General features: G+C 36.3%; 1 protein-coding gene across 2 annotated transcripts in view; it reads right to left on the reverse strand.

Moving 5' to 3' along the window:
* The window catches only part of Snx13 (sorting nexin 13), a 157,689-nt gene extending 131,372 nt beyond the window's left edge, over positions 1-26,317 (reverse strand). For both annotated transcript variants that reach the window (XM_047560792.1, XM_047560791.1), the window contains exon 1: positions 26,098-26,317. In XM_047560792.1, coding sequence (XP_047416748.1) covers positions 26,098-26,109 — 12 coding nt within the window. In that variant the 5' untranslated portion in view covers positions 26,110-26,317. The remainder of the gene's footprint in view (positions 1-26,097) is intronic.
* Between the last annotated feature and the right edge of the window lie 680 nt (positions 26,318-26,997).

Consider the following 26,997-nt stretch of genomic DNA (forward strand, 5'->3'; position numbering starts at 1 on the left):
AAATTATCAAGGAAGAGGAAGATAATTCACGTTACTTCCTTTAAGAGTAATTCTTTGAAATTTGATGAAAACTCTCATGTGCCTACACACAGAGAAAAGTATGAAAGTAGACACTGATTGTTTTAAAATAGAAAAAGTAAATAAAACTTACACTTTTTACCTAATGTATTTCTACACTAGTATACTTTTCAAGAAGCATGTAATTTTTTAAAACAAAAAATATATACTACAAGTAACAATATAAAAATAACTACATTCAAAGGCAGGTGGAACATATGTGTTAGGATGCCAGTTAATGATCAGAAAGGAAAATAAACTGCAGTTATTTTTATACTGCTACTTTTAGATAGCAGACACCATTTTTCCTACAAAGAACACATCGCGTTCCCAAATCATCTAGGCATATTCAGTTAACAATCATTTAAAATATTTAGGTGAAGATTGAATCCTTACATTTATTTCTACCGATGATAACAAAATTGCTTATACTCTATCAAATGAAAAAACGTGAAATCAATATTCTATTTGCAAGACAGAACAGTTGGTTAAATTGTGAAAATAACCAGGAAATAACTTACTACACACGGGATCTTTAAATCAGATTTGCATATGGAAAATTTTTTAAATTTATGTATTTTTAAAATTTATGTAAAAATTATTTATTTTATGTATTTAAAATACATAAAAATATGTATTTTTATACTGTCACAGTTTATGTGGCAGATGAAACTTTAAAGACTTCAGTGAGAAGCATGACACTAAAGGTAGAGGTGATGAAGGGAACCACTAATGCCAAGTGGCTCCTTATAAAAAGGCAATAGGACCACACACCGAATACCATGATCTGAGCTGTGATTCCTGAACCTGGAATGCTGCTGAAAAAGAATGCTAGTCCTGTAAAGATCTCCAAAGCTAAGCTCCAAAGAGTCAGAATATGCTGTGAAAAACGACAATGAGCAAGCACCCCAATAATGAATGAGATCATGCAGCAAAGAGTAAGCAGATCACACAGGCAGAAACAGCATGTTCACAAAAATAAGGTCTTCTCTTTTGAAGGACTCCTCCTCCTCTAGGTGTTAAAGCTAACCATGAAGAATACTAGCAGCAGAGCAATGAAAAACTGTAATGTTACAGAATTTTAGATTACTGTAGTTTTAGTTTACCCTACAGAGACCATAGTTGTTGTTGACTATCCAGCACCACTACAATGTAAACCCATGTTTCCTGTTAACCTCAAATCCTCAGTAGTCTTCCATAAATATATACACAACATAGATATGATAATAAAATGCATGGAAAAAATTATTCATAATTCAAGTTGAAGAAAATAATGGTTTAATTTCAGCCTTTTATCTATTTTATCTTTCATAAGTGGTATTTGGTACCATTACCTGAAGCTAACCTTTATTAAATGGTCAAATTTAAATAATTATCTCTGACATCGAAAGCACAAAAAAACCAAAGAATTAGCAGTGCTAATTAGCAAATCTTGTGCTACAAATGTTACCATCAAGAAAATCAAAAGTTGGGAGAAAACATTTGTGCAAATCATATATCTGATGACAGAATTCTACGTGGAACACACAACGAACTCTTACAACTGAACTCATTTTTAAAAAGACATTTCTCTAAAGAAGAAAACCAAATGGTTAATAAATGCAAGAAAATGTATTCACCATTAGACATTAGGGAGATGCAAATGCAAACAACTATGAAGATTGCCATAATAAAAAAGACAATAACAAGCATTCTGCTGGATATAGAGAAAACAGAATGCTCCTATACTGCTGTGGGAACATAAAGCAGTGAAGTCAATTTTTAAAAGTTCACAGTTCCTCCAAAAAGTCAGAGATTTACTGTGTGACCCAGCAATTCCATTCCTAGGTATATAACCAAAAGATATAAAACCACATCTCTAAAGCAGAACTTATAGAAATGTTCACAGCAGCACTATTCATAGTTATCAGAAGTGGAAATAAACTAAATGTGTGGCACTGATAAGATGACAAGCATAATGCAATATACCCGTACAATGAAATGCTAATCAGCAATAAAAAGAAATTTGACGTTCTGACAGGACACAATATGAACCTTGAAAACATGCTAAGTGAAAGAAACAAGTCACAAAGGATCACATACGGTACAATTCCATTCATAAAATAGATAGAGATAGGCAAATCCATAGGCACAGATTTGTGATAGTCTGGTGTGGGGGAGAGATAACTGGGGAGTGATGGCTAAAGGGTGAGGGGTAATTCATTATACAACACATGATGATAAATATACAACTCTGAAATATACTGAAATATTTCAGCACAGAGAAGAGAAATATATAAGCCAATAGGCTAAAGAACAAGCACAAAAACCAAGAAAACAAACTTGATTTTGGGATAAAACAACTCAAAACGAGCTTGGGGTTTTTTTGTTTGTTTTTTAATGAGATGCCACCTTTAATTCAGTGTTTCTTAGCCTGGGGCAACTTTTACCTCCAGGAGACATATGGCAACGTATAGAGAGATTTTTGGTTATCATAATTCAGGGTTGGGAGTGCTAGCACAGAGGCCAGGGATGATGCTAACACATTCTACAATGCACAAGACAAGTAAGTCCCACAACAATAAAGAGCAGGAAGAAGAGGAGAAACAGGAGGATAGAGATGAGGAAGGGAAGAAGAAAGACATGGTGAACATTCTGGATTAAAAAAACATAATCACTTACGGGATTAGAAGATACTGGCTCAAACCAGGAAAATGTACATATACTAAGTATTATATGACAATAGGGAATTACTGGCAATACTAGGTATGATAACAATGTTGCAGTTATAATTTTGTTTTCCTTTCTCCTGTACTAGACATTTAACCCAGGGATACTTTACCACTAAGTCATACCCCTAGCCCTTTATACATTTTATTTCAAAACATGGTCTCCCTAAGTTGCTTAGGGTCTCGCTAAGTTGCTGAGGCTGGCCTCAAACTTGCAATCCTCCTACCTCAGTGCTGGGATCACTGCACCCAGTTTGCGATTATACTTTTAAAATCCTTATTTTAAAAATCCTTCCATAAATCCTTGGAAGATTTATGAAAGTATTTTGAGAAGTGACATAAAGTCTACAATTCACCCAAAGATAACTGAGTTATAACAACAAAAATAACAGATAAAAAGAAAAATAACAGAAAGTTAAATGTTTTGAAAAAGCTAAATATAAAATTACAGAGCATGCTGTTAACATTTGTTTTGACAATTTTAATAATTTATCTTTTTTATTAAATACACTTAATTAGGAACAAAAACTAAACTTTATCAAATGCATAATAGGCATGTACTATAATACACTTTTTTCCCTCCACTTATCAATTAATAATGAGCTATGCTAATCTATTTCTTAATAGAGAGGCATCTTTGCATATCTACAATGAATTCTATTTAATGATGCAACAGTTTCCATTTAATGTTAAATATGACAAAATCTTTTCATTATAATTTTCACATGAATGTTGTGAAGTAAAATTCTCTGTAAATCTAGGATATATTAAAAACAGGTTATGAATTTACTTGTATATATACATATGAGCCCAAATTTTTAAAAATAATTAGTTGTGGATGCCTACATGAAAAAAATGAGATATCTGTATAACCTAATCAAGGTTTAAACAAACAATATAAACAAGTTTTTTTAATTAAAATATGATCTCTAAGTTATGATACTCTTCACCTAGGACAAAATACATGGATAAATTAAAAAAAAAAAAGGAAGGCTGGATTTCCATCAACATGGATTTTTAAAAGGTTGAAAATTATGTTGTTAGTAACTTTATTTCCTTTATTTATGCATGGTGGGTTCATTTTGACATTCATAAATGCAATTTGCTCCATTTCAACTCCCAGTACTTCCCCCTAGTCCCTCCATCCCCTCCCCTGACGACCTTCCTTTACTCTATTAGCCTTCCTTCTATTTATTGTTTTTGTAATTGGTACATTATAGTTATACACGAAAGTAGTGTTCACCATGATACATTCATACTTGCACATAACAGTCTGGCCAATTTCATTCCCCAGTTCCTCTCCTTTCTCAGCTCTCTTCCCTCTTCCTCAAACCTCTTCCTCTCCCCCACTATTTTCCATTCTACTTTCATGAGATTCCTTTTTTATTAATGCCTTATTTCTGTCCAGCATATAAGAAAAAATATTCATCCATGACTTTCTAAGTCTGGTTCATTTCACTTAGCATGTTGTTAAGTTCCATCCATTTATCAGCAAATGACAATTTGATTCTTCTTTATTGTTGGGTAAAACTCCATTGTGTATGTGTATTACATTTTCTTTCTTCCATCTGTCTGTTGATGGGCACCTAGGCTAAGTATATATACTACATTTTCTTTATTACATTTGTATATTGAGGGAATTTTGGTTGGTTCCTAACTTGGCTATTGAGAATCGCACCGCTATAAACATCACTCTAGTATGCTGATTTTAGTTCTTCTGAATAAATACCAAGGAATGGGATAACTTTTGTTAGCAACTTTAAATACATTCCTAGAAATAATTAAGCATATTAAAAATTTTGCTTCTTATAAAACACCAAACAATTTTTTAAGTAGTATTTAAATCATTTCTTTAAAAAGTTCTCTCTGAACAATGGAGAGGATTTTGATTCATTATGTTTTCTGAAATAACTCCAGAAACATATTGATGAGGGAAAGGGACATTATTTCACTAAATTTTTCAAGGAAAAAGGAAAACATCAAAAATAAAATGCAAAAAAGAATGTTTAAAATACAGTAGAGTTTATTAGAAGGAAAAGAAGAAGGGAAAAAAAGATAGTCTGAAGGGAGAGAGTGGGTTCTCTTCACAGAAAAGAAACCTAAAACATTCTTGAATGTCCAGGTTTCTCAATAATTTCCTATTCCATTTAGATACCCTCTCACTATGACAGTAAATTAAAATACAGTGTATAACTTCATACACTATTGCACTTGGCATTTCTAAGCCAACAATCTACTGTCTATCTGCTATTTGGGTCACATTACAGTACTTAAAGATTCTCCAAACATCATTCTCTACCATTATCTCATATTAAGAAATAAGTTCGGGGTTTCAAGATGGTGGACTAGAGGGCGGCTGCATTTCACGTTGCTCCAGGATGCAAGATTCAAAAGAGGAGATAGTGAGAGACTTGGGACTAACTCAAAGCCACTAGGGGAGTCTCTCCCATTGGGGAGGTGTCCCGGATGGGGCGGTAGCCCTGGAACGCAGGGAACTTTGTGAAGTAGAGTTGCTCGGCGAGACGCCCCTCCCCCCGCTGGAGCGGTAAACACGGACAACTGGGATCATCATAGAGGAGGCGGCTCAGCACAGCGCTTGGACTCTGAGCAACCACTGGGGCTCCGGGTGGCTGCCTGAGGAGGAGCTGCGTAGCGAGCTGTTTGGACTCAGAACGATCGATTCTGAACACCGGGGGGCTGCCCGGAGAAAGAGGAGGAGCACGGCGGGTCGCTTGGTCTAGAAGTGACTGCATCAGAGCTACAGGTGGTCGCCTGAGGAGGAGCTGCTTGGCAAGCTGTTTGAACTCAGAACGACAGCTTCTGAACACCCGGGGGGTTGCCCAGAGGAAGAGGAGAAGTGCGGCGGGTCGCTTGGTCTAGGAGTGACTGCATCAGAGCCACAGGCGGTTGCCAGAGGAGGAGGTGAGTGGTGAGTTGATGGACTAAAAGCGACCGCTCCTGAACATCGGTGGCCTGCCTGGAGGAGGAGCGCGGTGGGTCACTTGGTCTCGGAGCCACCGCTCCTGAACACCTGGGGGGCTACCCCAAGAAGGAGGAGGAGGAACAGGGCGGGTCACTTGGACTTGGAGTGACTGCCTAGGGCTACGGGCGGTTGGCGGGAGGAGACTCGAAGTGATTTGCTTGGACTCCTAGTGACTGCGTCAGAAACCGGGCGGCTGTCTGGAGGAGGAGGTGTGTGGCGGGTCTCTGGGTATCGGAGCTATTGTACGGGGCTCCAGGTGGCGGCTCAGAGGAGGGGCCGCATAGCCAGGCAATTAGGTGGAGAGCAGGGTCCCAAGAGCTAGGTGGCTTCTTGCTGGAAGAGCCGCACAGAGACACGCCTAGGGGCGGAGCGAAGTTTCCAGGACTGCGGGCAGAGTCTCTGGGAGAGGCAGCCTAAGGAGACTAGCCTGCGAAGGGTGAGGCTCCCAGGCCCAGGAGGTAGGGCTGGGCCCCTGGGAACGTTGCAGAGGAAGACAGCCCAGCCCAGGCGGTAGTTGTAGATTGAGGGGAACCTCTAGGAGGGGAACTGACCAGCGAGACGTCCCCACCGGGTGAGTCTTCCCTGCCGGGTGAGGTTTTCCCGAAGGAGCGGTAAAACCAGAGACACAGGTACAAACAGGCCTTGCCTCAGCCCGCAGCCTAGTTCCCCATTGGATGACCATTGGTCAACAAGTGGAGGCACCTCTGCCCACTAGCAGGGAATATACCCCACCTGAGGGTCACCACCCCTAGAAAGGCAGCTTCTTCGTGGAGCTCCGCATTATCAACTTCCTCCAAGATTTCAGGCTACTGAAGGATAAGAGGGGATATACTAGCAATCTTCAGGGACATTATAAGTCGATAGAGGAAATCTGCAATATCTTAATGACCCACTGATTCCTGAACAATATGAGAAAACAAGGGAAGAAAATGCCCCAAACAAATCTAGATGTTACATCAATAAAATCCAATGACAGCATGGCAGAAGAAATGACAGAAAGGGAGTTCAGAATGTACATAATTAAAATGATCAGAGAAGCAAACGATGAGATGAAGAGCAAATGCAGGCATTGAATGATGAGATGAAAGAGCAAATGCAGGCATTGAATGATCGCACCAATCGACAGTTAACAGAGCAAATTCAGGAAGCAAAAGATCATTTCAATAAAGAGTTAGAGATATTGAAAAAAAAACAAACAGAAATCCTTGAAATGAAGGAAACAATAAACCAAATTAAGAACTCCATAGAAAGCATAACCAATAGGATAGAACACCTGGAAGACAGAACTTCAGGTATCGAAGACAAAATATTTAACCTCGAAAACAAAGTTGAACAAACAGAGAAGATGGTAAGAAATCATGAACAGAATCTCCAAGAACTATGGGATATCATGAAAAGGCCAAATTTGAGAATTATTGGGATTGAGGAAGGCTTAGAGAAACAAACCAAAGGAATGAACAATCTATTCAGTGAAATAATATCAGAAAATTTCCCAAAGCTGAAGAACGAAATGGAAAAATCAAGTCCAAGAGGCTTATAGGACTCCAAATACACAAATTACAACAGACCCACACCAAGGCACATTATAATGAAAATACCTAACATACAAAATAAAGACAGAATTTTAAAGGCTATGAGAGAAAAGAACCAAATTACATTCAGGGGGAAACCAATATGGATATCAGCAGATTTTTCAATCTAGACCCTAAAAGCAAGAAGGGCCTGGAACAACATTTTTCAAGCTCTGAAAGAAAATGGATGCCAACCAAGAATCTTATACCCAGCAAAACTTACCTTCAAATTTGACGATGAAATAAAATCATTCCATGATAAACAAAAGCTAAAAGAATTTACTAAAAGAAAGCCAGCATTACAGAACATTCTCAGCAAAATATTTCATGAGGAAGAGATAAAAAACAAAGAAGCAAATCAGCAAAGGGAGGAATTATCCTAAAGAAACTCTCAAATAAAGGAGGAACCAAGATGTGTCAAAAAATAAATAAATAAATAAATAAAATTTTAAATACGAACCAAATGACCGGGAATAAAAATCATATCTCAATAATAACCCTGAATGTTAATGGCCTGAATTCATCAGTCAAAAGACATAGACTGGCAGATTGGATTAAAAAGAAAGATCCAACAATATGTTGCCTGCAAGAGACTCACCTCATAGAAAGAGATACCCATAGACTAAAGGTGAAAGGATGGGGAAAAACATACCATGCACATGGACTCAGCAAAAAAGCTGGAGTATCCATCCTCATTTCAGACAATGTGGACTTCAAGTCAATGTTAGTCAGAAGGGATAAAGAAGGACATTTCATACTGCTTAAGGGAAACATAAATCAGCAAGATATAACAATCATAAACATCTATGCCCCAAACCGTGGCTCATCCATGTATGTTAAACAAATCCTTCTCAATTTTAGAAACCAATAGACCATAACACAATAATACTAGGTGATTTTAACACGCCTCTTTCACCACTGGACAGATCTTCCAAACAAAAATTGAACAAAGAAACCATAGATCTCAATAACACAATCAATAATTTAGACTTAACAGACATTTATAGAATATACCATCCAACCAAGAGCGAATACACTTTCTTCTCAGCAGCACATGGATCCTTCTCTAAAATAGACCATATATTATGCCACAAAGCAAATGTCAGCAAATACAACAAGATAGAAACACTACCCTGTATTCTATCAGATCATAACGGATTGAAGTTAGAAATAAAAGAAAGAGTAAAAAACAGAAACTACTCCAACACCTGGAGATTAAACAATATGCTATTATATGATGAATGGATAACAGAAGATATTAGGAAGGAAATTAAAAAATTCTTAGAGGTAAATAGAACAAAGAAACATCATATCAAAATCTCTGGGACACTATGAAAGCAGTACTTAGAGGAAATTTATTTCATGGAGCGCATTTAATAAAAGAAGTAAAACTCAACAAATAAACAACCTAACACTACAGCTCAAAGCCCTAGAAAAAGAAGAACAGACCAACACCAAAAGTAGTAGAAGACAGGAAATAGTCAAACTCAGAGCTGAAATCAACGAAATTGAAACAAAAGAAACAATACAAAAAATTGACAAAATAAATAGCTGGTTCTTCGAAAAAATAAACAAAATTGATAAACCTTTAGCCACACTAACAAAGAGAAGACGAGAGAAACCCAAATCACTAAAATTTGGAATGAACAAGGAAATATCACAAGACACGACTGAAATACAAAACATAATTAGAAGCTATTTTGAAAATCTATACTCCAACAAAATAGAAAATTTCGAAGACATCAACAGGTTTCTAGACACATATGAATTGCCTAAACTGAACGAGGAAGACATACACAATTTAAATAGACCAATTTCAAGTAATGAAATAGAAGAAATCATCAAAAGCCTACCAACAAAGAAAAGTCCAGGACCAGATGGGTTCTCAGCCGAGTTCTACAAAACCTTTAAAGAAGAGCTCATTCCAATACTTCTCAAAGTATTCCATAAAATAGAAGAGGAGGGAACACTACCAAACTCATTCTATGAAGCCAATATTACCCTGATACCTAAACCAGACAGAGACACATCGAGGAAAGAAAATTTCAGACCAATATCCTTAATGAACATCGACGCAAAAATTCTCAACAAAATTTTAGCAAATCGCATACAAAAAACATATTAAAAAGATAGTGCACCATGATCAAGTGGGTTTCATCCCAGGGATGCAAGGTTGGTTCAACATCAGGAAATCAATAAATGTCATTCACCATATCAATAGACTTAAAGTCAAGAATCACATGATTATTTCAATAGATGCAGAGAAAGCATTTGATAAAATACAGCACCCCTTCATGCTCAAAACACTAGAAAAAATAGGGATAGTGGGAACATTCCTTAACATTGTAAAGGCCATCTATGCTAAACCCATGGCTAATATCATTCTAAATGGTGAAAAACTGAAAGCATTCCCCCTAAAAACTGGAACAAGGCAGGGATGCCCTCTTTCACCACTTCTTTTCAATATCGTCCTTGAAACTCTAGCCAGAGCAATTAGACAGACTAAAGAAATTAAAGGGATACGAATAGGAAAAGAAGAACTCAAACTATCCCTGTTCGCTGATGACATGATTATATATTTAGAGGAACCTGGAAATTCCACCAGAAAACTTTTAGAACTCATAAGTGAATTCAGTAAAGTAGCAGGTTACAAGATCAATGCTCATAAATCCAATGCATTTTTATACATAAGTGATGAATCTTCAGAAAGAGAAATTAGGAAAACTACCCCATTCACAATAGCATCGAAAAAAAATAAAATACTTGGGAATCAATCTCACAAAAGAGGTGAAAGACCTCTACAATGAGAACTACAGAACACTAAAGAAAGAAATCAAAGAAAACCTTAGAAGATGGAAAGATCTCCCATGTTCTTGGATAGGCAGAATTAATATTGTCAAAATGGCCATACTACCAAAAGTTCTATACAGATTCAATGCAATTCCAATTAAAATCCCAATGATATACCTTACAGAAATAGAGCAAGAAATTATGAAATTCATCTGGAAGAATAAAAAACCCAGAATAGCTAAAGCAATCCTTGGCAGAAAGAGTAAAGCAGGGGGTATCGCAATACCAGATCTTCAACTCTACTACAAAGCAATAGTAACAAAAACGGCATGGTATTGGTACCAAAATAGAAAGGTGGATCAATGGTACAGAATAGAGGACACGGATACAAACCCAAATAAATACAATTTTCTCATACTAGACAAAGGAGCCAAAAATATGCAATGGAGAAAAGATAGCCTCTTCAACAAATGGTGCTGGGAGAATTGGAAATCCATATGCAACAGAATGAAACTAAACCCATATCTCTCACCATGCACAAAACTAAACTCAAATGGATTAAGGATCTCGGAATCAGACCACAGACCTTGCATCTTATAGAAGAAAAAGTAGGTCCAGAGCTTCAACATGTCGGCTTAGGAACAGACTTCCTCAACAGGACTCCCACAGCACAAGAAATAAAAGCAAGAATTAATAACTGGGATAGATTCAAACTAAAAAGCTTTCTCTCAGCAAAGGAAACTATCAGCAATGCGAAGAAAGAGCCTACAGAGTGGGAGAAAATCTTTGCCAATCATACTTCAGATAGAGCACTAATCTCCAGAATCTATAAAGAACTCAAAATACTCTACACCAAGAATGCAAATAATCCAATCAACAAATGGGCTAAGGAAATGAATAGACACTTCACAGAAGATCTACAAGCAATCAACAAACATATGGAAAAATGTTCAACATCTCTAGTAATAAGAGAAATGCAAATCAAACCACCCTACGATTCCATCTCACCCCAATTAGAATGGCGATTATCAAGAATACAAGCAACAATAGGTGTTGGCGAGGATGTGGGGAGAAAGGTACACTCATACATTGCTGGTGGGGCTGCAAATTAGTGCAGCCACTCTGGAAAGCAGTGTGGAGACTCCTTAGAAAACTTGGAATGGAACCACCATTTGACCCAGCTATATACCCACTTGGCCTTGGCCTATACCCAAAGGACTTAAAATTAGCATATTACAGAGATACAGCCACATCAATGTTCATAGCTGCTCAGTTCACAATAGCCAGATTGTGGAACCAACCTAGATGTCCTTCAATTGATGAATGGATAAAGAAAATGTGGTATATATATACAATGGAATATTACTCAGCCATAAAGAATGACAAAATTATGGCATTTGCAGGCAAATGGATGAAACTGGAGAATATCATGCTAAGTGAGATAAGCCAATCTCAAAAAACCAAAGGACGAATGATATCGCTAATAAGTGGATGATGACACATAATGGAGGGTGGGAGGGATTAGTGTTAGGGTTAGAGTTAGGGTTAGGGAGGGGGGCAAGAATGGAGGAAGGAAGGACTGTATGGAGGGAGGGGAGGGGTGGGAGGGGTGGGAGGGAAGGGGAAAAAAAAACAGAATGAATCAAACAACATTACCCTATGTAAATTTATGATTACACAAATGGTATGCCTTTACGCCATGTGCAAACAGAGAAACAACATGTATCCCATTTGTTTACAATAATAAAAAAAAAAGAAATAAGTTCATAGAAATTCAACATCAGAATGAATTCAAATAGATTCAATTTATACATCGGACAACATCTATTCACAAATGTTCCTCTATGAAAGTACATAAAACTTTTATCACAGCAGTTCACTGGTGCAAAATCAAAATAAAACAAGTCATATTCACAAAAGGCTCTGCTTATCCCTCATTCATACCCTTATAACAATTCAAGAATACTCCCAATATTTACAACTCCTAACTTTTGCTTTTCCTGATAATAAATAATCCAAGGGGAAATCAAAATAGTACAAGTCTATCACAATAGAGAATGTTAGATCCTCAATGTGCAGTTTAACACTAAACTGTCACCAATCTCCTAACCCTTCATTTATTTCTTATGAAAAGGGACATCAACTCAATATAAGCTAGCATTTGCTAAGTGCTATTAGGACCTTTGATGCCTGCTTTACATATATCCAATTCTCACAACTCTGTGACTATGTTATACTACTAACTACAGTCTACAGATAAAGAAACAGTCATAGAACTGAAGCATGAACTGGGCTTGGCTTAAAATGTAAGGATGTTCTGAACTACTCTACACTATCACATAGGTGTTTTTTAAAAGGAGTAGACGAAATTCTGCACACATCTGAATAATCAAATAAAAATGATTTATGAAGATTCAAAAACTTTGATTATCAGAAATAATGAACTAATCTGATCATAACATCTTAAAGTCCTTGATATTCTTAAAGAATCCAATACAGCTTTGTGGTATCAAGATAACTTTCAGGGTATGTTCCAGAGTTGGTACAGATTCAGATAAATTCCCTGCATAATCCTGAGGACTAGAGTAACACATCAATATCAGAACAATGATTCTGTCTCTAAAACTACCACAAGGTGCCCTTAATTCACCATAAAAAATAAATAAATAAGCTCAGTAATGTTGATGTAACGGAAAGAAAATTAGTCTATTTAATCAAGATAAATTCAGGCAAGAGTCATATAATGAAATGTATACTGGGCTATACTGTTTAAGAAAAAACAATCTTATTTATTAACCTTTTAAATTAACAATTAAAAATACTTACAAATCCATAAATGAAGCAAACAAAAATTTTAAAAAATTTTCTATTGTGGCCTTTTAAATTTAATTGAGAGACAGAAAAGCTGAAAACTGGAAAAACAAAACTCAGCACACTGCAGGCCTCTAAACATACAGAATAAAGATAGAAGTGGAGGTGGGGGGGGTAAAACACACAAAGCAACACTGACAAAAAAGAAAAAAAATAAAGTAGAGGGGAAAATAAGAGACAAGACATAAAATCACACACAAAGAACCTTGATGGCATAATCTCCAGCTAAGTAAAATGTTACCGTATTAGAACACCACACTCCTTTAGTATAATAGTTTATTGTATTACTAAATGAACCCACATGAGCAGCTGGGACTGAAAATTATTGATATCCTTAAATATCCATAATTTTGATTTATATAAGTACTGATTGTATATGTAATAACTCAGTCCTAAACCCTTTTCTTAAACTACTACACAGTACTGTTAATAACACAAACCAAGTACAGATTGGGGAAAAAAAATTAAACATTCCTCACCATTCTGTTCCCTATAATTTCATAGAATTTAATACATCATAAAATACTCAATTACTAGATAATTCTCTAGGACCTTTCTATAAATTTAGAGTTACTTCATATAAACTTTATCAAATCAACAAGAATTATAGTACATGTCAGAAAACTGTACAATAATACTTTGAATGCATAATATGGGAGTATATTACAGTTTTCCCCTTTCATTTCATCTGCACTAAAGCTTTAGCAGATACACACACACACCCACACACACACACACACACACACACACAAATAGTTAGTCAAAACTTCTGATTATGACCAAATCGTAATATTCAGTTAGGTGTTATCCTTCTTAAAATTCAGTCTAAACCTAGTTGTTAGCATTCACTTTGGAAATGCAATATGGAAGTTAGAAAGTTAATAAAAGCTGAGATAGAAAGTATTGAAAGAATGAGATCAACTGAGTCAAGGAGGATTAATAACATTTTTAAACTTACTTAATGAAACAAAAGAACAAAGAAAATATAAAAAATTAAATTCTAAATCTTGAAAATCATTTGCTATTTATATCAAAGGAAAAATAATAAACTCTAGTGTTATTCACTGTTACTTTGAGAAATATTGTATAGTATTTAATATGTATTACTTAATACTCATAAAAAACCTCATAGGATTAAGTATCACTAATTCATAAATCAGAGATGAGAAAACTGAGGCAGAAAGGTTACTAACTTTTCCGAATCCAAAATGCTCAGAAGCAACAGTTCAGATTCAAACCCAACTAATGTGACACCAGTCATGACTCAATCAAAAGTTTAGCCAGGTGCAGTGGCACACGCCTGTAATCCCAGATGCTTAAGAGGTTGAGGCAGGAGAAACATGAGTTCGAAGCCAGCCTTAGCAACTTAGTGAGGCCCTAAGTAACTCGGCAAGACCCCTATCTCTAAACAAAATAGAAAAAGGGTGGGGGGGGGGGTGTCTCAGTATTAAGCATCCCTGGATTCAATCCCTGGTACAAAAATAATTTTTTTTAAAGTTTATACACTGAAATAAGATATATTCATTTGTGATATATTACAAATATAATCTCACTAATTCCATAGTCATATAAATTGTGCATTAATGCTTATTTTATTACTTGATTGAATATTCTATCAGATATTAACTTCTAGAATTTTGAGTTCATAAAATACAATTTGAATAAATAATAAGACACTCTCAAAGTCTAGTAGGCTTTTCTAAAACTTTTATGTATGTAACCAACACCATAGTTTATAAAGTACATAATTTGTTTCTTTCTATACCTTTGTTGTGTTCCACTCTTCAAGTTTTCTCCAACCTCCCTTTCTAATGCATTCCCCCCCATCTGACCTATCACAATTAGACTATTTGCAACATTTTAAGTGTTGAACACCTCAGTATTGCAGGAGGAAACAATCAGATGTAAAAGTAGCTGAATATTACACTAATAGCTGCAGTCTGATTAAACCAATGGTTTTTCTCAGCTGAGGAAAAATGATGAGAAAAAAGTTACCTCAAACTCAGAAAGTGATACCAAAAAGAAATTGCAAAGTACATTATGGCTTGTAGAAAGAATGGGTAACATTTAATAGTGTATCTTGAAGTCAGATTATTATTTCCTAACATTTACAGTATAAATGAGGTGAATTTTATTTCATATTTCTCTATTCCACTGAAATAACACTACTGCTATTTACAATGTCCAAGCCTCAAAATATGGTGAATCCAAAGGCCATTATCCACACATCACACTGTCATACAACTCTAGCATGAAAAGAAAAGAAGTTATACAAAGCAACTGCATATCTATCCTATGTCAAATCACAAGGAAACTAGAAATAGTTTCAGAGTTTCAGGAGCAAAACCAATTCAGGATTTCGTGGAACAACAACTAAGGATTCTTCAACAATACAGTGTGCTAAGGTCAAAAGCAAAGCTTTTAAGGCTTTCATAAATGAGTGAGAATAAAAGGGCCTCAAGAAATTGGGGGGGAAAAAAAAGTGCAAGAAGTCAACAAAGGTGAACAATCCCAGTTGGCTGGCTGGCTGGCTGGCTGGTTGACTGATAAGATTGATATGAGCCTCTCATACTACCTTCAAAAGTACATTATAAAGATTCTAATTTAAACAGTTAAACAGAGTAGGCTTATATTATTGAACTTTTCTGGTACATATTATTTCTGCACTCAAAGGAATTATAAATGGGCAAAATGATCAACAGTGCATGGTCTTTAAAAGTGACCCTAAGAGACATTTTAGTCAAGAAATTGTGGTAGCAGCTGCCTTCCTTGGAAATGTTCCCCCAAAATTTCCAACTTTGAAATCTATGACCAAATTTTTCCTCAGCAAATATTCGCAAAATTTCAAGGTAGCATAAAAGGTCATACAAATTGAAATACTCAGCAAAATGCCATGAAAGTTTTTTGTACTATGATCAATGAAGCTTTCTTTAAGTACATCTAGATCAGGAGTAAAATTTTAAGTAGTACTCATGAAATCATAACATATACCAAGTAATAAATGAAGCAAAATAAAAATCTAACTCCTTCCCTTTATAATTGAGTACATCAAATAACAATCTAATCAATTTTTCCCTATAGGAAAAATTAAGATAATTACATCCCTAATTCAATTGGGTTCCATTTTTTTTTGATCCAGCTAATTCTAAAGAAAGTATTCAATCACAGTATTCTCAGTATATAAACTGTATAAAGTATACATAGTAGCCAGTCATTTAAGAGTAATTAATGTGACAGCTTAAATTTAACATAAACAATTTTATCTTAGTAATTTTTCACTTTTCTCAGTTTTTTCTTGAGGGAATATTTAGCATGCATTCTTTTAAGAAATATTTAGTGAGGTATACTAAATATCAAGTTCTGTTCTAGGCTGTGAAGTACAACTTTAAGGTAGATCCTCAGGAGTACCCTAGTAGGAAAAAAATATAAAATAAGCAAATAAATAAACATAATATGTAGAGGTGGGGGACCAGGGAATCAAGCATACGTTCCCTAGGGTAATGTAATTTGGCAAAGTCTTTGAGTAAAAATTGATATACCACTCTAAGGAAACTTAAAACTTCTTTAAAAAAAAAAAATTCACTCACAGGGGCGGGGGAGCCTAGTTCAAAGGGAGAGTGAGGTCCTGAGTTCAATTCCCAACACTGCAAAAACAATAAAAATAAAAAAGATTCACAGAATTTTTATTTTACTTCTCTCCTCCCCCTCATCCCCTCCCTTCTCATTATAAATTATCACACAACAATTACAGACAGTAGAGGTGGGTGGACTCTTCAGTGGCAAAAAGCTCATTTCAGATCTGCCATGTTATGGTAACTACAGACATAGCTTTGCCTACAGTTGTAAGGTTAATCTAAGTCAAATTTATCTTTTAATTACATCCTTGAACCTTGTCTTCCTCTTAATTTTTCATCCTCTAATCATATTTGTTTTATTTTGACAAAAGACCTCCAGGCTTTCGCTTTGATGGTCAAAGAAGCGCAGAGCTAAATTTAGCTCTGATAGATTTCTGAGGACAGGTTTCTGGTCTGACTCACCACTTCAGCATCAGAACTCATTACCATGTGCCTAACACAAAGTAGGCATATTCATATTTGGTGAAAAAAAATAATCTACAAAATTCAATTTCCAGCCTAATTTATAACCAAATCCTTATAAACATTATCCTAAATAACAGTTTTTCCATTTAAAATTTTTCCAGGGTTAAGAAGTAAAGATTTCTTTTTTCACAAACATTTCAAAATACGTACATACAAATGACTGCTTTACCTCAATAGGGCCACCTTTTTCAAAACAATTTTAGGAACATTCTTTAGGAATTTCTTTGGAACCAATTTGCCTACCACATAAGAAACTACCCTCATTTGGTAACTGCAAGACCTACTCTTAGTATATTTAATTTTCTTTCACTTGGTTTAGTCTATTCCCAGCCTTCCCTAAACTGTACCAATGGCCTGAGACCACCTCTCCTTCCCCTAAAGCTAAGCCACCAACAAAGCTAGTAAGTAATGAAGTTAGTTGGAGCCCAGGACTTGAATTCATATTATTCAAGATATATAAAGAAAAAACTGATATATTAACTACTAATATTTGTATAGAGATTGACAAAGAGTTATACCATCCATCACCCTACTTGATCTTCATAACACTGTGAAAGCAGCTAGGAAGGTGCTATTATCCCAATTATACACAGAAGGAAACTAATGCTTAGACAGTTCAAAGGATTTCTCCAACATCACATCAAAAATAAGTGCATTAAGACTCATCCCTTATAATGCTTACATTATAGGTTAATTTGTGTGTTGCTTCACTACTGTAACAATACTGTTGATAGACTTAAGTATGTATCACCAGCCAGGCGTGGTGGCACATGCCTGCAGTCCCAGCAGTTTAGGAAGCTGAGGTAGGAGGATCACGAGTTCAAAGCCAGCCTCAGCAATTTAGTGAGGCCCTAAGCAACTCAGGGAGACCTTGTCTCTAAACAAAACATAAAAACGGCTGGGAATGTGACTCAGTGGTTAAGGGCACCAATATAAAATACAAAAGTATGTATCACCATGACCCCAACCTATTCATTCTCATTTTCAAACACTTTTTTAAATGTTAAAACAATTTAAAAGTTGTCCAATTGCATTAATTCAAAGTTCCCTCTCCTGACAAATATTTAAGACATCAAAATTAACATTATCAAAATTAAACCTAACTCTTGTAATAGTTAATTCTAGGTTATTGTGAAGTGAGTACTAAGTGGTCTATGAAACCACCGAATTTTAAAACAATTTTTTTGGAGTGGGAGGGCAGTCTACCACCGAGCTATATCCCTAACCCTTTTTATTTTTTTTTTATTTTGTGATAGGTTCTAGCTAAGTTGCTAACACTGGCCTTGATCTTGTGATCCTCCTGTCTCAGCCTCCCAAATAGCTGGGATTACAAGAGTGGATCAATGTGCCAAACTCAAAACACAATTTTAAAAAACCATAATATAAGATGTTTGTTCAGGGAAAGCTGTAAAGTAACTTAGTTTTTCAATCAAATGGCTAGTTAGTGGCCAATATTAGAAACTCTTTCTTATGATAGAATCTATTTTCTTCCCCTTCCAGAAAGAAGCTAATGCTACCTCTTTTTTCATTACTACTTAGCTAACTTAGTAGCTTAGCTGATTCCACCTAAAGCAATCTACTTCAAAATTCCTCTCATATTCTTTTTTCTTCTCTCTTTACTACGAGAATTCTTTCTTCCATAAACTGGAAATTACATAAACCCTAAGTAAGCAGGAATACATATAAATATGATTAAATTAAGACATACAGAATCCTTTATAATCTGCAAAAGTCTATGTATATGTTGGTAGTTTTTTTACATTGAGATAAAAAGCAACACATTATACAGTAGCCCTGTGATGCATAAACAAATGGCTTAAATTTTTAAAACTACTTATTTTCTACTCTCACTCCCCTATTTAACTCCATATTTCCTCGAATAAACAAAAAAAATTGTAAATGTGTGGCAATTAATATTGCAACATATTAAATCATAAACATAATATAGATACAGTGTCCTGGTGACAAATATTCATATATCAATTTCTATGGAAAACTGATCATCAAACTTTGGAACACCTGTGGATAAAGCTCAGTAGTAGAGCATTTGCCAGAATGTGCAAAGACCTGTTTTCAATTCCTGGCATTGCATAAAAAAAAAAGTTTGTTCCAAAGTTTAGATGGCCAGAGATTTTTATACGCTGCTATTTCCCTACTTAGGATCATTATGGAAATCTAAAAACTATACTGCAATAGTTTCAAAATGCCTAATGGTGAACCAATTTATACAACATACAGTTATAGAGTCTAACTAAAAATCACATATAATTGCTTTTGTTTGCAATTTTATCAATTCCATATGTTCATACTTGGTAGCTGGCCGTTATGGGATGTGAGGTGTCCCGCAGAGGCTCACATGTGAGACAGTGCAAGAAAATTCAGAGGGGAAATGATTGGGTTGTGAGAACCCTTACCCAACCAATGAATAAAACCCCTGAAGGGATTAACTCAGTGGTTACTGGAGGCAAGAGGGGTGTGGCTGAAAGGTGGGTTATTAGGGGCATGACTTTGGGGTATATATTTGTATTTGGCAATTGGAGATCTCTCTCTTCTTCCTGATAATCATGTGAGTTGCTTCCCTATTACACATGCTTCTGCCATGATATTCAGCCTAGTGTCCGTCAAGCCCCAAGGAATGGAACTGACTATCTATGGACTAAGACCTCTGAAACTGTGAGCCTTCAAATAAACTTTTCCTCCCCTAAAATTGTTCTGGGCAGGTCTTTTAGTCACAGCAGTGAAAAATCTGACTAAAACACTGGCTGTTGTACAAAAGTATGTGTATGCTGGATTAGTTAAACATAATGAAAATAATGAGTTAATAACATAATAAATATATAAGCTCTCTGAAAACCTGGAGTCAACAGTAAAAAAAAAAAAAAAAATACAAAGGTCCTTTAAAACTCTTGAAAAATATACATCATTAATGTATGTGAATTAAAAATAAATTTTAAAAAGAGAGAGAGCCCACAGAATGGTCTAAAATATTTGCAAACCAAACATCTGGAAAAGGGGTTAGTATCCAAAATATATAATGAACTCTACCCAACTACCCCCCTCAAAAAAAAAAATTAAAAAGACACGAATAGTTATTTCTCCAAAGATGTCATAATATGGCCAAGGGGTAAATGAAAAACTGTTCAACATTTGAAAAATGCAAATTAAAACCACAGTGAGATGTTACCTCATACCTATTAGAGTGACTATTATCAGAAAGGTAAAAAGTAACCAGTATTGACATGAATGCAGAAAAAAAGGGAATTCTTATACACTGTTGGTGATAACATGAATTAGTATAGCCACCTGTAACCATATGATCCAGCAATCCCAAAAACTGTATGCAAAAAAGAACATATTCAGAAACTAAATATGCCAAAGGGATATCTGCATTCCTATGTACATTAGAGCACTACTCACAGTACCCAACAAATGGAAACAACCTAAGGGTCCATCATAAGATAAACAGAACATCTGCTACAACATGGATGAACATGGAAGATATTATGCTAAGTGAAAGTCAAGAACAGAAGGAAAAATACTGCATGATCTCACGTGCAGAATCTAAAAAAGTTGAATTCATAGATACAGAGAGAAGACTGACAGCAGAGGCAATAGGGGAGGGAAAGAGGGAGAACTGTTCAAAGGTTAAAAATTATCGATAAAAAGAAAAAAATTTTGAGATAAAATGAACAGCACAGTGACTTCTGTAAATAATAATGTATTAAATGTTTAAATAATTAAAATAAATTTCAATCTCACTACAAAAAAATAAGCAAGGTGATGGACAGGTTATTTAGTTTCATGTAATCATTTCACATTTTATACCTATTTCACAACATTACACCATACCCCATAAATATATACAAATATGACTACCAAAATACTATTATTAAAAGGATTCAAAAATTATTGAAAACTAGTTGGCAATATTCAACTTAGCTGGTCAAAAGATGCTAAACAACTATGTGTGAAGAGTGGCAAACCAGAATCATTCTAGACAGTGACAATCTTCTACTCCCTTTACAAAACTGTTTACAAACTTCAACACCCTTTGAATGCCACTGAACCTATGGAGTTCTTGTTCTGGTTAGTAATCTTTACAATGTCATGAATAATAATTAAACAAATAGTTCATATAGTTTAAGGATTGATCTGTCCCAAGAGTGCCTCTACCATAATTTAAAAAACCAAGTCATAACATTTTACTTAGCAATTATTATAGGCAAGATCATATGTGTCAGCCCATGCATGTACATGTTTAAAAAGAGCATTAGAAGTTCAGAGATGCTTCCAACATGCACAACTCACCACTACATCTCAGGATTTCCCCAAACACAAGAAATTCTGTCAGTTTCCATGGTCAAACAAATGCAACATGTTGCAAATTATATCACTTTCTTTGCAAGTAAATCACCCATCAAAAGTGATGAGAAGTCTTGAAACCTATTTAATTTTCTTAAGGTGAATATCCTCAGAATTTATGTGAACCGCAAAACCTTTTATACCCTAACGACTATTAGCCTGGGACTTGTAAAGGTGTTTGAGTTCATACCTTTTCTCATCTGTATCATATTGTTAACCTTAAAAATGAGAATTAGCGTTAACAGCTAATAATTTAACAAAAACATGAACTATTTTTATTTAATATCACCTACAGCCCCACATTTACAAACAACCAACTATCAATTACTTTAACTTTTTTTTTTTTTTTTTTTTTGGTACTGGGGATTAAACCTAGACTCTATCGCACTGAGTTACATTCCCAGCTTTTTTTATTTATTTATTTATTTATTTTACTTTCAGACAGGATCTCTCTAAATTGCTAAGGCTGGCCTCAACCTTGCAATCTTCCTGTCTCAGCCTCCCAAATCACTGGGATTATAGGCATGTACCATAGCGTCTGGCTACATATTTTATCCAGTATTTTTTAAAGGACAAGTGACAAAGGGCTGATAGTTGATTTTATGAAAAAACAACCTCCAGCAAACTCTCACCCATTTTTGAAATGGGGTCTCTATAAGTTTTCCAGGCTAGCCTCAAACTTGTGGTGCTCATGCCTCAGTCTTCCAAGTAGCAGAGATTACAGGTATGTGACACCACGCCCAGCACCAGTTCCCTTTTACAGTTTCATATAAACGAAATCATAAAGTCTGTACTTCACGTCTGGTTTCTTTTACTCAGAATAATACTCTTTAGATTCATCCATTTGTATTTATGTGTGTGTATTTAGCAAGTCTATGCTTTTTTATTGTTTAGTATTCCATTGTGTGGCTGCACCACAATGAGTTTATCAATTCATTTTTAGATGGACAGTTGAATTGTTTGTAGTATTTGTCTCATACAGTTGTCATAACTTTTGTATTAAAAAAAAAAACCTCCAGAGCATGCCAAAGCACTAAAACCAATGTAGCCCATTTTTCTATATCTTCAATACCTTTCATTCTCCACAATAATAATCATAATCCTAAAAACTTTTGAAACATCAAGCAAAGTTTTAAAGTGTACTAATGAAAATTCTGATATTTCATTATATTCTAATGCTGCAAAAATCAGATAAATTGAAACAAATTCTCAGTTAAATATCTCCTGCCCTAATTTTTATACACAGATTTTATTGTTAGTTTAAAAAAGAGAAAGAGAAGATGTGTCAGAGGTCGACTGGTTTAATAGTAAACAAATAATTTTCACATATACCACAAAAAAATTTTTTGCCACATTAGAAGAGAAATATTAAAAGCATGACATTCCGATAAGGGCAAAGACCAAAGGAAAAAATTATAATAGGACATTAAATATGTGTGTGCTTATATATGTGTTTACATATATATGTATATGCATATCTATGTGAGATATATAAATATCATCCCTGTATGAAAAATGAAAAAACACAAATATAACTACTAAGTCTAATAAATAATTCAATTACATTTAGAATATAAATAGTACAAACCGAAGCCAGAGTTAGAAATGAGAACTATATAACTGGTTCTCTACTTTCAATTCACACTAATCTAATATTTTTCACAGGTTTCAAAGTTCAATGTGCATATTAGTTTGCTCAATTGAGTAATTTTCCCTTCCAGTCTAACTTAAAATAGCTCTAATGAATAACTCAGGTGGTTTCTCATTTCTGAAAAGGTTTCAATTAAAGGTATATATTGAAAATGCAAAACTAAAATTTCATATAAATGCTTACCATTGCTGTTATCATGTCACTGTACTTAGTATCCCCACCTTGGTTTAAAAAAAAAAAAAAAAAAACTAAAAGTAAACTGATATTAGCTACAAAAGAAAAGATACATTCCATATTCCAATACAAAAAGCAGTACAAAAATTTTCAGTAAGAGGCCGAAGTGCCACACATGGCTCCACCACTTGTTATATGATTCTAAACAAGTTATTTTAACTTTCTCAACCTGTTTTCTCATCTGGTTAATGTAAATAATATCACTACTGCAATATTTAGATGAAAAGGAACCAAGTACAAATTCAACATTTTCTGAACACAGAAAATGCTTGCTGTACATAACCAATATAAAGACAGGATACTCTTTCATGCCACAAATCATCATTGTATATTTTGAGATATAACATGAATTAAATCATCCTCCAAAACCTGATTTAGATTAGCATTAACAGATGTAGTAAAAACTAGTCCTACACTACTAAATTTTTAGTAAACAATATATAGCGAAATTTTGTATCTAAAATGTTTCAAAATAGTACCATTTCACAAGGCTTAAAAGTCCTTTTTTTTTTTTAAGGATCAGGAAAAAGCAAAAGTCTTTCTCAAGTAACCATTTTTCAGTTTACTGACAATATCCAGACAAGGAAGTAGCATGCTTTAAAATCAAGAGATGAAAACTACTACAGCAGCTGAGCAAAATGGTCAGTGCTCTGTACTCAAGAGGCAGAAGATGAGATTTCAGTTTCAACTATGTCACTAATAATCTTTTAACCTTGGACAAGTCTCTGGGCTTCAGTTTCCTAATCCATAAAATGAATACTAAAAACTGTAAATGGAATCCAAGGGCAATTTAATCTGGAACTTTCTTTGAAGAGGCAATCCAGAGTAGTGGTTAATAGAACGGCTCTGTAGTAAATGCCAAGGTTGAAACCCTGGATCTGCCACTTATAAACTTGTGCATGTACACACACAAAACACTAAAGTTCAACTTGCTACTATCATTTACTGTTTAAAAAACTTTGCTGAAACAAAATTACATTAAAATGTGCAAACACTGGAAGTTCAATTTTCACAAATCAAGACACCACTCTACTAGTCATACACCACTTTCATGTGAAATAAAAATCTTTAAAATAGCCAAGTTCTATCAAAAGATGGCCTCATAAAATATTATCTTAGAGACACCTATGAAAACTTATAAGGCTAACTGTTCTCACCAAAATATCATGCTAAAGGTAAATACAGAATTTCTGCGCTGTTTTCTTTCTTTCTTTTTGCTATTACATGGGGATGGTATCCAAGGCCTGCACATGCTGGGCAAGTGTTCTGCCACTGAGCTGCATCCCCAACTCTTTTTATTTTGAGAAAATGTCTTGCAAAGTTGCCTAGGCAAGATAGTAACTTGGCATCCTCCTGCCTCAGACTCCCAAGTAGCTGTGATTATAAGCATATACCACAGCGCCCAGCTTACAACTTTTATTTTTTAATCCGCTAATGACAACAGAAATTTATAATGTAGTCAGTTTCCAACAATGAAATGAAAAACCTGTAGAATATGGAAATATAAAGTGAACTTCTAACTACAAGAAATAAGTAGTTACAATCAAGTAGTATTTACCAAACACATCAAATGCCAGGATTTGTACATAGGTTAAAAACAAACACCAAAGTATGACATTTCTCCGAGTTAAACAAGTTCCAAGGACAAGGTAAGGTAAGTGTCCTTTATCATTACTTTCACACTAAAAGTTACTCATTTATAAATGTTTTCATTTCCTTTTTGGTCCATGTAGGACTACCTCCCATTGTCCATTAAAACTGCTTCCTATCTTAAGTTCAGCCCACAAAGATGCCTGAAATAATCCCTGACATAGGGATCCTCACAGTACTTAAAGGCAACAGATTCTAAGAAAATATGTTATGAAATCCACAAGCTTCAGTATATTATATTTAATAATGGTAACACTTGCATATACTGTACATAACTGTGTTAACTTCGGTCAAGGACCTAGTTGCACCAATTTAATTCTTCCTCTTAAAGTACTGCTAGTAAAGGCAAACTACTTCTTCAAAAAGTCTGTTTTTTGCAATGGACACTAGGTATTAGAAAAGGGAAATTGATTGGCTCGATACTGTTGCCCTACTTCCATTTCAAGTCCAAGGAGAAAACCATTCCAGAGTAGCAAGGGGACCATATACACAAATCAAGAAGGCAGATGCTAAACTGAACTTTGTGATTACCACGATTTCAGTGAACGGTGACGGGATGTGGAGAAAGGAGGGGAATGATTAACTAAGCTATCCCAGTGTAGCGTAAGAGAAAACGTCCACTTCACGAAGCGGTCAAAGTAGGGGATGGGAAACAAACGGATCTGGCAGAGCGACAAACCCAGGATGCTGACTGAGCTCGGAGGTGGAGGGCCTGGAACCCAGGGACCAGAGAAGAGAAACCTCAGGCAAACCTTTGGGCCACGGAAAACCAGCAGCAACGCATAGGGGCCAAACACTGCCACAGAGTAGCGTGTAAGGGGACACCATGAAGGGAGCGATTAGTTAGGAGGCAGCGACAGCAGGCGGGAGCCCAGTGCCAGGGCGACTTGGCAAGTGGCAATTGCGAAAGGCGAGGCACGGGTAGCCGAAGGTGGTGGGACTCTGTTGAGTCAGCACAGCTCCTACTCTGGGGGCACTTGTAGGATCCCTGCTGCTTCTCAGGCCCTGGGGCCCGAGGCAGAGGGTCGGGCCCACTGGCCAGAGAAATGATGTTTTCTGATCGGCTAGCCCGGCCCCTTCCCCATTTCACAGGTAAACACTGGCCGCCGTCGCCGCTTACCTCTGTTAACATTATTACACCCCGGGGAAGTGAGGTCCTCCCTAGCCTCGCCGCATGGCAACAGCCGTAGCAGCAGTGAAAACTGCCCGGGCCGCCGCCAACGGCGGCAACTGCTCCTTCAGTCCTCTCCCAGGCGGCGGCTTTACTCGGCTTCGCTGGCTTCCCCACGGCCCGGCTGCTCGCGACGGACGCGCCGCCATCTTGGAAGAGCGACGTCCGCGTCTCCCCGCGACGTGCGCTCCGATTGGCGAGCGCAGGAGCCGCCGGCGTCTCGTGACCGTCTCCATAGCGCCGGCGCGCGGCGGTGTGGAGGCTGGCGCAGGGTCGCCCACTCGCCGCCGGCTGTGAAGTGCCAGGGGCTAGAAGCCCGGGGCGACTGGGGGTCGCTGCAAGTGGAGAGAAACCCCTGCGTCGGGGTCGCAGGGAATCTGGCATGCGCCCCCGCGGAGGTCGTTCGTCCTTTCCCAAACGCCAGGGTTGGCCGGCCCCGGGGTGGGCCGAGAATGGCAGAAGCCTAGACTTTGACTGATAGCTCTGCGAACCTCCAGCGTCATGGGGACTTGGAGACCGATTTCCTGTAGAAAAACTTCCATCTCGCATCTCCTGGCGCGGCGGCGATCGAAGAGCAAGTTGGGGTAGTCGTCTTCCTTCACTTTCTGTGCTTAAAGTGTGGTCTGAAACGCTCCCCGCGCCGTTCCTCTCTCAAAAACTTCGACAGAAACTTTCCTTTGTGTCCACCAGTCCTCAGTGAGTTCTTTACAAGGGTGAGCGACCCGTAGATGTGATATGGGCATATCGGCTTTAGCTTTACTCTTGGGGACCTGGTGATTGGACAGCACCTGCATAATCAGAAGAGCTTGGTTTTCTTCAAGTAGGAGACCTTTAACATATATCTACAGC

The sequence above is a fragment of the Sciurus carolinensis genome, chromosome 8 (assembly GCF_902686445.1).
Source record: "Sciurus carolinensis chromosome 8, mSciCar1.2, whole genome shotgun sequence".
Classification (NCBI taxonomy): Eukaryota; Metazoa; Chordata; class Mammalia; order Rodentia; family Sciuridae; genus Sciurus; species Sciurus carolinensis.